Here is a 15942-nt window from a genome sequence, read left to right on the forward strand (position 1 = left end):
ATGCATGGATAACATCTATACAAAACCAGAAGTATGACAAAACTATACAGTACAAAGTAAATCTAGTCAGAATTATTGCTTCATAAAGGACTGTAAAGACCACTTAGTCCAACCCTTTCATTTTTCATATTGAGTAATCTGAATCCTTGAGAAGTTATATGACATGATTTTTCCCTTGTTCTGGTCAGTGACTTATAATGCCTCTCTTCAAACCCATTTAGAGAGTTTTAAAGAAATTAAAATCAAGATTAAGAAGGTGGGATTTAGTGGACAAAGCACTAAGGGTACATGTCAGGAGACACGAGTTCTCATCCTAGCTCTACTGTCTGTGTTGTATTAAGTCCCTCACTTTTCCTCTCTAGGATTCAGTTTTTCATTTGTAAAATGGAAGGGTTGGTTTAGATATTCATTAAAGTTCTTGTGACTCTTAAGAACTATTTTCACCACTCTAAGTCTGAGTAATATTCCATTGTATATATGTACCACATCTTCTTTATCCATTCATCTGTTGGTGGACATTTAGGTTGCTTCCATGTTCTGGGTATTGTAAATAGTGCTGCAGTGAACATTGGGGTGTGTGTGTCTTTTTGAATTATGGTTTTCTCAGGGTATATCCCAGTAATGGGATTGCTGGGTCATATGGTAGTTCTATTTTTACTTTTTTAAGGAACCTCCACTCTTTTGCAGCAACCAATACATGCCTTCTTTTCTTTGATTTGCATTTGCAGGGGAGAATGATTTCACTGAATTCTAAAATACTGTTTTAAATCTGCCAGAGTTTTTTTTCTTTTTCTTTTTGGCCCGTGGTACCAGTGCACCAGTAGATGGTTAGGGATTTCGATACTATTTAAAAATAATTTAGTTGAATTCACTATACATTTTGAAGGGCATTGGTGGAGTACAAATTGATCTATTTTTAGTACCAATTTCCGGTTATATTTCTATGGTTTTGCTGGATATAGACTTCCTAGGAGGAAGAATTTCAAACTTATGCACTCATATTTTATCTTTGGGTTTTTTATTCCTACCTCTTTGTACCATTATATAGAGTTTTAAAAATTGCCTTATATTAATACAAAAGAATGTAATTATACTACAAGGGCTGGCACACTTTCAGAGGTGGCCTGCCATGTTTTCATTTATTTGGTCCCTCAGTATATAAGAAGGAGGTCAGTAAAAAGGTATAAAGACAACTTTGTGTTTCCTCCCCTTAATTCTTCTTTCTAAGGTAACTCTCATAAGGAAGGTAGCCCATTCTTTAGTAGAAGTGCTAGCAAGGATATTCACTAGAAAGTTGTTCCTTCTAGCATTTCAGAGTGCTTCCTCTGACAATGTTGTTTTAGATGGATTTTAGTGCATGGTGAGCTCTGTCTAAAACAACTGTCCAGAGCTCTTAATAGACACCAGAACACATTAGCAAGAGTTTTGAAATTTCTCAGACAATTTTCACATTATGCTGTTTGTTTTCTCTGTGCTGTTTTCAATTGGGAATCAGACCCATATTTAATGCTTTTTCAGATGTTCAAACTGTCCATTGTAAGAAGTTATTAGAGGAGTTGAAAATTACTTTGGTAAAGAATATTATTCATAAATTAGACTTGGGCTTACTTTTGGCTTGTGCTGTGCAGCATAGGCCTGTTAAAGAAATGTATACAGTCTTCAATTACATTAAGAAATGGCCCTTGTTTTAAAAGAATGGTTATGGTTTTAGGTATAACAGCTGCAACAATGGCTGAGGCGATGAAGCTGCAGAAGATGAAGCTTATGGCTATGAACACTCTTCAGGGAAATGGAAGCCAAAATGGGACCGAATCAGAGCCTGATGATCTTAATTCTAATACAGGTGAGTGTCTTCAGGAATGCAAAGCAGGTGACTCTCATTGCTTTATTCTGGGAAGGGAGAGAGGAGGGCTGAGAGGAGAGGAGAGAATAATATGTATACTTTGATTATCAGCAGTTAGTACAAAAGGAGGCTTAACCCTACCTCTAATTTGTACATTGAAATTAGAAAACTATTATGGGTCAGAATCCCATTTCAGGAAACATTGATTTATCTCTATTGTTTTGTTGTGGTGGGGTTAAATTCTAATTTTTATAGTGCTAACTATTGCACCTTTTGATTGCTAAAAGCTGCCTCCTTCAATTTCACCTCAGGCTTCTTAATTTTTCTCTAAATAATTTGCCACTGAAATGCAGTTCTGAGAATCCACCTTTGCTTCAAGCTGGAGTACCACCTCCTTAGATAAGTGAGGGTGCTGGGAGACTTGAGGAATTATTGGCAGGGGCTAAAGATGTAGAACAAGAAGAAAAAAAGAAAAAGAGATGGAAAAAGGGGAGAAAAGAGAAAGATGCCTGTGGAATAGAATGTCCCCTCCTTTCTTAGTAACTGTTTTTTTTTTTCCTTGACCCTGTGATAACTGTACCTTGACTTGATCATAAGATCACCCCTGAGATCTCTTTTGGAAGTAGGTGGGATTATAACTATCAACATACATGAATGGATAAATAAATAAATAAAATATAATTTTAGTGGGGAATAATAAGGGGCAACCTAGGATGGTCTTAGGAGCCACAGGCTTCCAATCTGCGTTTGCAGTTAAATTCAATATAATGTGATAGGTAAACAAGTAGCAGCCTTTTCTCTCTTCTTTTCAGCTTCTAGAATTTCAAGCATGGTAAGTCTTTATTTTGGAGGGAAAAGGAGAGAGGAATTAAAAAGGGACATTATTGAGTTAAATCAGTATGATAGACTCATTTAAAGCTGAAGTTTTCATGGTGAATTATAGAGTGAGAATGGTCTTCAACCAGTGCTCACAATGGGGAATAAATGGAAACATGCTCAGTTTTACATTGTATAAGTTTGAGGTGTACAAAGTGTTGATTTGATACACTTATACATTACAATATGATTATCACAACCATGTTAACTAACACCTCTATCATGTCATAATTATCATTTCTTTTGTGTAGTGAGAAATTTTAAGATTTTATCTCTTAGCAACTGTCAAGTATTTAATGGAGTATCATTAACGCTAATAACAATGTTGTACATTACATCCCCCAAATTTATTCATCTTCTATCTCTCATGTTAACTCATTTATTTTTTACCAAATTTTTGGAAAAAAGGGAAATTTTAATATTCCAATTTTTGCAGATTGGGAAACAGAGGAACAGAGTGTTTTGGCTTTGCCCATAATCGCAAAGCTAGTAAGTGGCAGAGCTAAGTTTCAATCCCATATATGGTTAAGTCCAAAATGTTTAATCTTTTCACATTCTTCCTCCACTTCAATGTTGTTTTGCAACAGGAATTTTTTTAAATTTATGTTCATTTTTGGCTGTGTTGTGTCTTCATTGCTATGCATGGGCTTTCTCTAGTTGTGGTGAGCGGGGGCTACTCTTCAGTGTGGTGTGCAGGTTTCTCATTGTGGTGTCTTCTCTTGTTGTGTAGCACCGGCTCTAGGCACGTGGGCTTCAGTAGTTGTGGCACACTGGCTCAGTAGTTGTGGCTCATGGGCTCTAGAGCATAGACTCAGTAGTTGTGGCACATGGCCTTAGTTGCTCCACAGCAGATGGGATCTTCCTGGACCAGGGCTTGAACCCATGTCCCCTGCATTGGCATAAGGATTCTTAACCACTGGGCCACCAGGGAAACCCAGGAATTTTATTTTATTTAACCTCTGGAATAAAGTTGTTTTTACGATGAGGATACAGTAATAAACTTATGATCAATTTCCTAGTCTTAACGCCTCTCTTAACTGATACTGGCTTTAAAATTTTTTGGTGTCTCGGAAGTGACCAACATTTTACAGGAAGCCACTTGCAAATAAAAAGAATTTTTTGTACCAATAAAAATTAGTAGGATCTCAAGGAATAACTTCTGTCATGTTTTTCTCAGGTATACCAGTTTCTGAAAAAGACTTTCAATAAAACTTCTGTTGTTCCTTTATAACAAGACAACAAAAAATATTTTGAGAGCTATACTGGTTACCTAATTTCTAACTTAGTAAATGGTTAATTTTCCTGGTTAACTATAAGCTGACTTAACTCCAGGTATCCATCTTTGTGAAAAAAGAAAGTAGTAGGTTTCGATCTATGTATGTTATACTTGATGTTTTAGAAATGGAATTAGAGTAGTCACTGTGCTTGACTTTAAATGTAAATGGATTAAACTCACCAATTAAAATGCACTGAATGGATGAATGGATAAAAAAATAAGATCCAGCAATATGATTTGGTCGAAAGTGAAGTGATGGAAAAAGATACACCATGCAAATGGTAACCAAAATAAAGTGAAAGTGGCTATAGTTATATCAGAAAAAATGGACTTTAAGTCTTAAACTATTTTTAGAAATGAAGGTCATTATATAATTATAAAAGGGTCAATTCAATAGGAAGATATAACATTTAGAAATATATGTGTACCCAGTAGCAGAACACTTAAATGTATAAAGAAAACATTGACAGATCTGAAAGCAGAAATTGACAGCAATACAATAATAGTAGGGGGACTCAATATCCCACTTACAATAATGGACACAACATCCAGACAGAAAAGCAATAAAGAAAAATCTTACTTGGACAACACTATAAACCAAATGGACATAACAGAAACTTACAGAAATTTCTACCTAACAGCAGAAGAATACACATTCTTTTCAAGCACACATAGAACATTTTTCTGGATATATCCCATGTTAGGTCACAAACCAAGTCTTGACAAATTTATGAAGATTAAAATTATACCAAGTATCTTTTCCAACCACAGTGAAATAAAACTAGAAATCAATGACAGCAAGAAAATGGGAAAATTTATAAATATGTGGAAAATAAGCAATACTCTCTTGAGCAACCATTGAGGAAAATCAAGAGAGGAAATCAAAAGAACATTTAAAAAGTATCTGGAGAGAAATAAAAATGAAAATAAAATATACCGAAACTATGGAATGCAGCAAAAGTAGTACTAAGAGGGAAGTTTATATTTAAAAAATACAAAGTATCAAATAAACAATCTAATTTTACACCTCAAGGAACTAGAAAAAGAACAAACCAAGTCAAAAGTTAGCAGAAGGAAATAATAAATAAGTTTAAATAAATAAATAATAAATCAAGTGGAGGATAAGAAAGCAATAGAAAAAAAATCAACACAACTAAGGTTGGTTTTTTTTGAAAAGATAAAATCAACAAAACCTTAATTAGACAAAGATAAAAGAGAGAAGACTTAGATAAATAAAATCAGGAATAAAAGAGCAGGCGTTTAAATGGTACCTCAGTAATATAAAGGATCACACAGGACTAATAAGCACAATTATACATGAACAGACTGGATAACCTAGAGGAAGCTGATAAATTCCTAGAAATATACAACCTACCAAAACTCAATCAAGAAGAAATAGAAACATGGATAAATCAATTACTATTAACAAAGTTGAATCAGTAATCAAAAACCTCCCAACCAAAAAACAAAAACAAGAAACAAAAAAGCCACCACCACCAACAACAACAACCCAGCTCCAGATGGTTTCTCTGTTGAATTTTACCAATGTCTAAAAAATTAACTCCAATCTTTTTCAAACTCTTCCAAAAATTGAATGGGAGGGAGTACTCCCAAACTCATTTTACAAGCCCAGCATTACACTGATAATAATTCCAGATAAAGACGCTACAAGAAAAAAAATTAAAGGTCAATATTACTGATGAGTATAGAGGCATAAATTCTCAATAAAATACTAGCAAACCAATTTTAACAGCACATTAAAAGGATCATACACCATGACCAAGAGGGATTTATCCCTGGGATGCAATGTTGGTTTAACATATGCAAATAATCAGTGTGATACAAAAAATTTAAATGAAAGAATAAAACCACACGATTATCTTAATGGGCAAAGAAAAAGCACTTGACAAAGTTCAACATACATTTATGATTAAAACTCAACGAAAAGGTGTAAAAGAAAATTAACTCACAGCTTATAGACCATATATGAAAAGCCCACAGCTAACATCATAATCAATGGAGAAAAATATAAAGCTTTCCCTTTGTACCTTTCTGGTACAAAACAAGGATGCCCACTCTCAACACCTGCTCAACATATTACTGGAAATCCTAGCCAGAGAAATTAGGTAAGTAAAAAGAATAAAAAGCACCCAAATCTGAAAGGAAGAAGTAAAGTTATTTCTATTTGCAGATGGCATGATCATATATGTAGAAAACTCAACAACGACCATAAAACAATTAGAACTGAAAAATGAATTCAGTAAAGATGCAGTATACAAAATCAATACAATATGTTAAGATGGCAGAGTAGGAGGACACTGAGCTCACTTGCCCTCACGAGCACATCAAAAATACAACTACATGGGGAGCAGCTCTTTCTGAATATGAGCTGGAGATTGGCAGAATGGCTTTTCTGCAACCAGGGCTGTAAAGAGAGATCCATGCAGAGTCTGGCAGGAAGGGAGGAGAAGTGATCTGGTTGGGTCCCACATCCCTAGCTGGGGACCCAGAAAAGGAGGAGGATATCATGGGCTCTGGGATCCTCTCTGGGGAGTGAAGGGTATGAGCCACATATTAGGCACCCCAGCCATGGAGTCTGACAAAGGAAGATGAGCTCCCTTAGCTTGTTTGAAAACCAGTGAGGCTTACTGGAGATCTATAAGAAACCAAGACTGCTCTTGAAGAGCCCATGCACAAGCTTGCTTACTCCTGGTCACAGTGTGATGACAACAGATTGAAAAGTGTCTGGGGCTCTGGCTGGCTTGCCAGGACAACCCCAGTATGCCCGAGCCTGCACCAGGCTCTTACTCCAGTCTCTCTTGCCATTGCTAATGAGAGAGTGCACACTTGGAAGGAATGACGCTGGCTTGGACCCTGGCCCTGTCTCTGACAAGGGTGGAAGCAGCCATTGCTAGCAGGTGTGTTCTTGCCCCTTTTGTGGGGAACAAAATTGGTTCCAGGGTGGAGACCGCCATTCCCAGTGGACTGAAACCATCTCAGTAGTGTGGCACCAAAACCTCTGATTCCAACCCAGTCTCTATCTAAGGTGCACATGGTGAGGAAAAAGTTAAGCCAGCACAGAAGTGCAGCACCAAGCCCTCGGGACCCAGTCATCACCCCAATCTAGAAAGAGACTAACAACAAAACCTGGAGACAAAAAATTCTACCTCAGGGCTCATGCTACAGGCCCCTTGGTCCCTGCCCCAGCCCCAGTCCTTAAAGTGGTAATGGCCACTGAGCCTAGGAGAAGCCCTGACTCACACCTGGCTCTGGCTCTAGCCTTTCCAAATCCAGTCTTACCAACCAAGGTGGTGGCTGGACATCCAAGGGGAAGACAAAGCCTGTGCTCACTTCAGATCCAGCTCTCTGACCAAAGCCACAGGACACACAGACTGCATAGGGGTGCTCCCACACAAGGACATGCCTTCAAGATCAGGATAGGTACTGTTTCACATAATTTCATAGAGACACAGAAAGTTAAACAAAATAAGACATAGGAATATGTTTCAAATGAAAGAAAAAGAAAAAAAAAACCTGAAAAACTCTAATGAAACAGAGATAATTTACCTGATAAATAGTTCAAAGCAACAGTAATAAGAATACTAACTGAACTTGAGAAAAGAATAGATGAACACAGTGAGAATTTTAACAAAGAACTAGAAAATATTAAAAAATAACCAGTCAGAGCTGAAGAATACAATAACTGAAATAAAAAATACACTAGAAGGAAATAATAACAGATTAGGTGATACAGAAGAAGGCATAAGTGATCTGGAAGATAGAATAACAGAAATCACCCAATCAGAAGGGCAAAAAGAAAAACAAATTTTAAAGTATAAGGATTGTTTAAGGGACCTTTGGGGCAACATCAAGAGTACTAATATTCACATTATAGGGGTTCCAGAAGGAAAAGAGAGAGTGAAGGGAGTTGGAAATATATTTCATTAAATTATGGCTGAAAATTTCCCACATCTGAAGAAGGAAACAGATATTCAGCTACGGGAACCTCAGAGTTCTCAAACAAGATGACCCCAAAGAGACCCACAGCAAGACATATCATAATTAAAATGGCAGAAGTTAGATAAAGAGAGAATAGTAAAGGCAGCAAGAGAAAAACAGAGTCACATACAAGGGAACTCCTATAAGTCTATCAACTGATTTTTCAGCAGAAACTTTGCAGGCCAAAAGGGAGTGACATGATATAGTTAAAGTGCTGAAAAGGAAAAAAATTCAACCTAGGACACTCTATCCAGGAAGGTTATCATTCAGAATTGAAGGAAACCTAAAGAACTTCTCCAACAACCAAAAACTAAAAGAGCTAATCAATACTAAACCAACCTTATAAGAAGTATTAAAGGGTCTTCTTTAGGAGAAAACATAAGGGCTACAGTATGAAACAAGAAATTATAGGAAAGGAAAAATCCCACAGGTTAAGGCAAATATATAGTGAAGGCTGTGAATCAACAACTTAAATAAGCTAGTGCAAAGGTTAAAAGACAAAAATTGTAAAATTGATTAACAGTTAAGGGATAGGCATGAATATGTAAAATATGACATCAAAAACACAAAAGTGGATGGGGGAGCAAAAAATATAGCTCTTCTAGAATGTGTTTGAACAGAAATATCAGATTAAACAAGTAAATATAGTTAGAGGTCAATGTATATGACCTCCATGGTAACCACAAATCAAAAGCCTACAATAGATACACAAAAACTACAGAGAAAGGAACACAAGCATCACACTAAAGGAAATCATCAAACTACAAAGGAAGAGACTAAAAGAAGAAGAAAAGAACAGAGAAGAACTACAAAAATGACCAGAAAACAAGTTAAAAAAATGCCAATAACTACATGCCTATCAGTAGTCACTTTATATGTCAATGGACTAATTGCTCCAATCAAAAGACACAGAGTGGCTGATTGGATAAATAAAACAAGATCCATCTATATGCTGCCTAAAACAGACTCGTTTCAGAGGTAAAGACATGCACAAACTGAAAGTGAGGGGGTGGAAAAAGATAGTCCATGCCAATGGAAATGAAAAGAAAGCTGGGGTAGCAATATGCATATCAGACAAAGTAGACTTTAAAACGTAGTCTATAGCAAAAGACAAAGAATTGCATTAGTAATGATACATATATCAATACAAGAAGAGGATATAACATTCATAAACATATATGTACCTAATATAGGAGCACCTAAATATACAAAGGAAATATTAACAGAAATAAAGGGAGAAATTGACAATAACACAATAATAGTCAGGGACTTTAACACCCCACTGGTATCAGTGGACAAATCATCCTGACAGAAAATCAGTAAGTCAACAGTGACCTTAAATGAAACATTTGATCAGTTGGACTTAATAGATTTCTTTGGGACATTCCATCCAAAACCAGCAATATACATATTATTTTAAAGAGCACATTAAACATTCTCCAGAATAGATCACATGATAGGTCACAAAACAAGTCTCAACAAATATAAGAGCATAGAAATTATATCAAGCATCTTTTCTGACAACAACAGTATGAAATATAAATCAATTAGAGGGAGAAAAATGGGAAAAACACAAACAAGTGGAGTCTAAACAATATGCTACTAAAAAAAACAATGTGCCAATGAAGAAATCAAAGAGGAAATCAGAATATACCTTGAGACAAATGAAAATGAAAGCATAGCTTTTTGAAATCTATGCGGTGTACAAAAGCAGTTGTAAGAGGGAAGCTTATAGCAATATAGGCTTACTTAAGGAAACAAAAAGCTCAAAAAAAAAAAAACAAGCTAACCTACCACCTAAAGGCATTAGAAAAAGAAAAACAAAGCCCAAATTCAACAGAAGAAAGGAAATAATAAAGATCACAGAGGAAATAAATAAAATAGAGTCCAAGAAAACAACAGAAAAGGGGAAGCTTTTTGAAATGATAAAATTGATAAGTGTTTAGACTCATTAAGAAAAAAAATTGAGAGAACACTAATAAACAAAATAGGACATGAAGGAGGAGAAATAGCACAGAGATACAGACAATCAGAAGATGATACTATGAGAAATTACATGCCAACAAACTGGACAATTTAGAAGAAACAATAAATTCCTAGAAACATACAAACTTCCAAGCTTGAATGAGGAAGAAATTGAAAATCTAAACAATTACTAGTACTGAAATTGAATCCATAATTAAAAAACTGCTAGCATACAAAAGTCCAAGACTGGACAGATTCACAGGAGAATTCTACAGATCATATAAAGAAGGGTTAATACTTATCCTCAAACTATTCCAAAAAATGAAGAGAAGGGAACACTCCTAAATTCATTCTATGAGACCACCATTACCCTGATACCAAATCAGAAATAGACACTATTAAAAAAAAGAGAGAAAGAATTACAGACCAATATTTCAGACTACTGTAGATGCAAAAACTCTTAACAATGTACTAGAAAACTGAATTCCACCATATATTAAAAGCATCATACACTGTGATAAAATGGAATTTATTCCAGAGATGCAAGCATGGTACAATATCCACAGATCAATCAATGTGATACACCACATTAACAAAACGAAGGCTAAAAGTCATATGATCATCTCACCAGATGCAGAAAAGCATTTGGCAATATTCAACATCCATTCATGATTAAAACTCTCAATAAAGTTGGTATAGAGGGGACATATCTCAACATATTAAAGGCCATTAATGAAAAACTCATAGCTAACATCATATTTAATTGTGAAAAGCTGAAAGCTTTTCATCTAAAATCAGGAAAAATAGGAGGATGACCACTATCACCACTTCTATTTAACATAGTAGTATAAGTCCTAGCCACAGCAATCAGGCAAAAAAAAAGAGAAATAAAATTCATCCAAATTAGAAGGATGGAAGTAAAACTGTCACTATTTACAGATGACATGATACTTTACACAGAATACCCTAAAGCCTATACCAAAAAGCTAGTAGAACTAATAATTGAATTCATTTTAGTTGCAGGATACATAATATACAGAAAATTGTTACTTTTCTATGCACTAATAATGAACTATCAGAAAGAGAAAGCAAGAAAACAATCCAGTTTAAAATTGCATCAAAAACGAATAGGGCTTCCCTGGTGGCACAGTGGTTGAGAGTCCGCCTGCCGATTCAGGGAACATGGGTTCGTGACCCGGTCCAGGAAGATCCCACATGCCGCGGAGTGGCTGGGCCCGTGAGCCATGGCCGCTGAGCCTGCATGTCTGGAGCCTGCATGTCCAGAGCCTGTGCTCCACAACGGGAGAGGCCACAACAGTGAGAGGCCCGCATACTGCAAAACAAAACAAAACAAAACAAAATGAATAAAATACCCAGGAATAAACTTGACCAAAGAGGTGAAAGACCTATACTCTGAAAACTATAGTACATTGATGAAGAAATTTGAAAATGCTACAAAGAAATAGAAGGATAGCTTATTCTCTTGTATTAGAAGAATTAATATTGTTAAAATGCTCATACTACCCAAAGCAATCTACAGATTTGATGCAACCCCTATCAAAATACCCATGACATTTTTCACAGAACTAGAACAACTAATCTTAAAATTTATATGGAACAACAAAAGACTCCTAATTGCCAAAGCAATCTTGAGAAAAATAACAAAGCTGGAGATATCACATTCTCTGACTTCAGACAATACTACACAGCTACAGTAATACAAACAGCATGGTTCTGGCACCAAAAACAGACACATAGATCAATGGGATAGAATAGAGAGCTCAGAAATAAATCCACACACCTATAGTCAATTAATCTATGACAGAGGAGGCAAAAATGTACAATGGAGAAAGGAATATCTCTTCAGTAAATGGTGCTGAGAAAACTGGAGAGCTACTTGTAAAGGTATGAGATTAGAACATTTCCTCACACTATATAAAAAAAAACAATTTATTAAAGATCAAAATGTAAGACCTGAAACCATAAAACTAGAAAATAATATAGTCAAAACACACTTTGAAATAAATTATAGGAATATTATTTTGAATCTGTTTCCTAAGGCAAAAGAAATGAAAGCAAAAATAAACAAATGTGACTTAAACTTAAAAACCTCTGCACTGAAAAGGAAACAACTGACAAAATGAAAAGACGACCTACTGAATGGGTGAAAATATCTGCAAATGTTATGATTAATATGGGGTTAATATCCAATATATATAAACAGCTCATATAAGTCAATAACAACAACAACAACAACAAAATCCAACCCAATCAAAAAATGAGCAGAAGACCTGAATAGATATTTTTCCAAAGAAGACATGCAGATGGCCATCAGGCACATTAAAAGATGCTCAACATCACTAATTGTCAGAGAAATGCAAATCAAAACTACAGTGAGGGCTTCCCTGGTGGCGCAGTGGTTGAGAGTTCGCCTGCCGATGCAGGGGACATGGGTTCGTGCCCCGGTCCGGGAACATCCCACATGCTGCAGAGTGGCTAGGCCCGTGAGCCATGGCCACTGAGACTGCACGTCCGGAGCCTGTGCTCCGCAATGGGAGAGGCCACAACAGTGAGAGGCCTGCGTACCGAAAAAAAAAAAAAAACTACAGTGAGATATTACCTCACATCTGTTAGAATGGCTATCATGAAAAAGAACACAAGTAACAAATATTGGTGGGGATGCAGAGAAAATGGAACCCTTGAACACTGTTGGTGGGAATGTAAATTGTGAGTAAACTAAAAATAAATCTACCATATGATCCAGCAATTCCACTCCTGGGTATATATCTGAAGATAACAAAAACACTCATTCAAAAAGATACGTGCACTCTAATGTTCATAGTAGCATCATTTACAATAACCAGTATATGGAAGCAACCCAGGTGTCCATCAACAGATAAATGGATAAAGAAGATGTGGGATACATATACAAGGAATATTATTCAGACTTTTTTTAAAAAAAATGAAATTCTGTCATATGCAACAACATGCTTGGGCCTAGAAAATATTATGCTTAGGTTAATAAGTCAGACAGAGAAAGACAAATACTATATGATATCACTTACATGTGGAATCTAAAAAATACAGAAAACTAGTGAATACAACAAAAAAGAAAGAGACTCACAGATATAGAGAACAAGCTAGTGGTTACCAGTGGGGAATGGGAAAAGGAGAGGGGCAAGATAGGGTTATAGGATTAAGAGATACAAATTACTATGTATAAAATAGATAAGATACAATGTGTGTAATGTACAGCATGGAATATAGTCAGTATTTTATAATTACTTTAAATGAAGTATAATCTATGAAAATATTGAATCACTAAGCTGTATGTCTGAAACCAATATAATATTGTAAATCAACTATAATTCAGTATAAAAAGGAAAAAAATTGATATACAAAAATTAGCTGTGTTTCTATACACACACAATAAAGTATCCAAAAATAAATTAAAGAAACAATCATTTACAATAGCAAAAAAAAGAATAAGGACTTCCCTGGCGGTCAAGTGGTTAAGACTCTGAGCTTCCACTGCAGGGGGCACAGGTTCAATCCCTGGTCAGGGAACTAAGATCCCTCATGCCATGCGGTGCAGCCAAAAAAAAATTAAATACTTAGGAATAAACTTATTGATTAGGGTAAAAGACTTGTACACTTAAAATTACAATACAGTGAAAGAAATTAAAGACACAGATAAGTGGGAAAATACCCCATGTTCATGGATTAGAAGAATTAGTATTGTTTAAATGTTCATACTAACCAGTGTGATCAGCAAATTCAATTGCAATCCTTATGAAAATTCCAATGTCATTTTTCATGGACATAGAACAAACAATCCTAAAATTTTTATGGGACCACAAAATACCCTGAATAGCCAAAGTGGTCTTGGGAAAGAAGAAGAAATCTGGAGACACCACACTGCCTGATTTCAGAATATACTGCCAAGCTATAATTATCAAAACAGCACAGTAATGGCATAAAACACACACATATACCAAGGAAAAGAATGGAAAGACCAGAAATAAATCTATGCATTTATAGTCAACTGATCTGTGACACAGATGCCAAGAACACACAAATGGGGAATGAATAGTGTCTTTAATAGATGGTGTTGGGAGAAGTTATCCATATGAAATTAATAAAATTGAATCCTTATCTTGCACCATATACAAAAATTAACTTCAGATGGATAAACTCTGAAATGTAAGACCTTTAAAAGTAAAACTACTAGAAGAAAACATAGGAAAAAGTGCTTCGTGATGCTGATTTGGGAGATGATTTTTTGAGTATGACACCAAGAACAAAAGCAACAAAAGCAAAAATAGACAAATGGGATTTCATAAACCTAAAAAGCTTCTGCACAGCAAAAGAAGCAGTCAACAGAGTGAAAAGCCAGTCTATGAAGTGGGAGAAAATATTTTCAAACTATATATCTGATGAGGGGGCTGAAATCCAAAATATATAAGGACCTCAAACAATTCAATAGCCATAACACCCCTCCCCCATAATGGGCAATGGATGTGAATAAGCACTTCTCTAATAAAGAAATACAAATGACCAACAGGTATTTAAAATTATGCTCTACTTCAGTAATCATTATGGAAATGCAAAACAAAACCATGAAATATTACCTCACACCTGTTAGAATTGCTACTATCAGAAAGACAAAAAGATAATATGTATTGGCAAGAATGTGGAAAGAAGAGAACCCTTGTACACTGCTGGTTGGAATGTAAATTTGTACAACCATTATAGAAAATGGCATGGAGGTTTTTCAAAAAATTAAAAATAGAACTTGTTTATAATCTAGCAATCCCATTTCTGGGTATATTTTTAAAGGCAATGAAATCAGGATCTCAAAATGATGTCTGCACTCCCATATTCATTGCAGCATTATTCACAATAGCCAAGATATGGAAACAACTAAAATGTCTCTCCAAAGATGAATGGATAAAGAATTTTGTATATATATACAAAATGAAATATTATTCAGCCTTTTAAAAAAACCACAAATCCCTCCATTTGCAAAAGCATGGATGAACCTGTAAGACATGCTGAGTGAAAGAAGCCAGATGCAGAAAGACAAATACTACATGATCTCATTCATACGTTGGATTATAAAGTAGTCTAACTCATGGAAGAAGAGAGTAGAGTGATGGTTATCAGGGGCTGGGGGTGGGGGAAATGGGGAGATCTTGGTCAAGGTGTACAAAGTTTCAGTTTTACAAGATGAAAAACTTGGAGATCTAATGTATAGCTATGTGACTACAGTTAACAATTCTAAATTGTATATTTGAAATTTGCTAGGTATTCTCACCACAAAAAGTGAAAAAAATAAATAAAATCCTAACTATACACGGTGATGGATATGTTAATTTACTTGATTATAGTGATTATTTCACAATGTATATGTATATCAAATCAAGTGTATATCTTAAATATATACAATTTTTATTTGTCAATTATACTTCATTAAATGGAAGAAAGTTTGGATAAATGAAATCTGTGTTCACTGGAAAATAATAAGCTCAGTTTCAAAGTGATCATTTACAAATGGAAATTCATATCAAGAATGTTAGATATGAAAATTTTTGATAATCCATGTACTAGTATATCTTTGATGCCCCTTGGGTATCCTATTACAAGATTTAAACTGGTTGTATTCTTTAACTTGTTTGAGGTAAAAGGCTGGGCTTGATTTCTCTTTTTGAAAAATTTCCATGGTTATAACCTTTGGTTTATTTTAATGTATTCCAAGAAAGGAAAGAAGCAGGTAGACAGTGAAAAGGAAGACATCAGTTAACAGCATTTAAGTCTGATTACTGTTAATGGACATGGTCTTTCTGAATGTTTTGGTTCAAGCATTAATGGGAAATCAGATATTCAAACCAAAAAAAAAAAAACTGGAGCAATACAAAGGCTCTATTTACAAGATAGGTACTAGATCCAATCAGGCAAAGAAAAATCAGTTAATGCAGTTATA

The 15942-nt window shown here is 35.2% G+C and overlaps 1 protein-coding gene across 1 annotated transcript in view; it reads left to right on the forward strand.

Moving 5' to 3' along the window:
- Nucleotides 1-15942, forward strand: part of DACH2 (dachshund family transcription factor 2) — a gene marked incomplete at both ends in the record, with an annotated part of 640183 nt that overhangs the window by 400126 nt on the left and 224115 nt on the right. Inside the window, one exon of the mRNA XM_082681824.1 lies at nt 1712-1843. Within this exon, the coding sequence (XP_082537950.1) occupies nt 1712-1843 (132 nt within the window). The remainder of the gene's footprint in view (nt 1-1711; nt 1844-15942) is intronic.

The sequence above is a fragment of the Grampus griseus genome (assembly GCF_964374135.1).
Source record: "Grampus griseus genome assembly, chromosome: X".
Taxonomy (NCBI): Eukaryota; Metazoa; Chordata; class Mammalia; order Artiodactyla; family Delphinidae; genus Grampus; species Grampus griseus.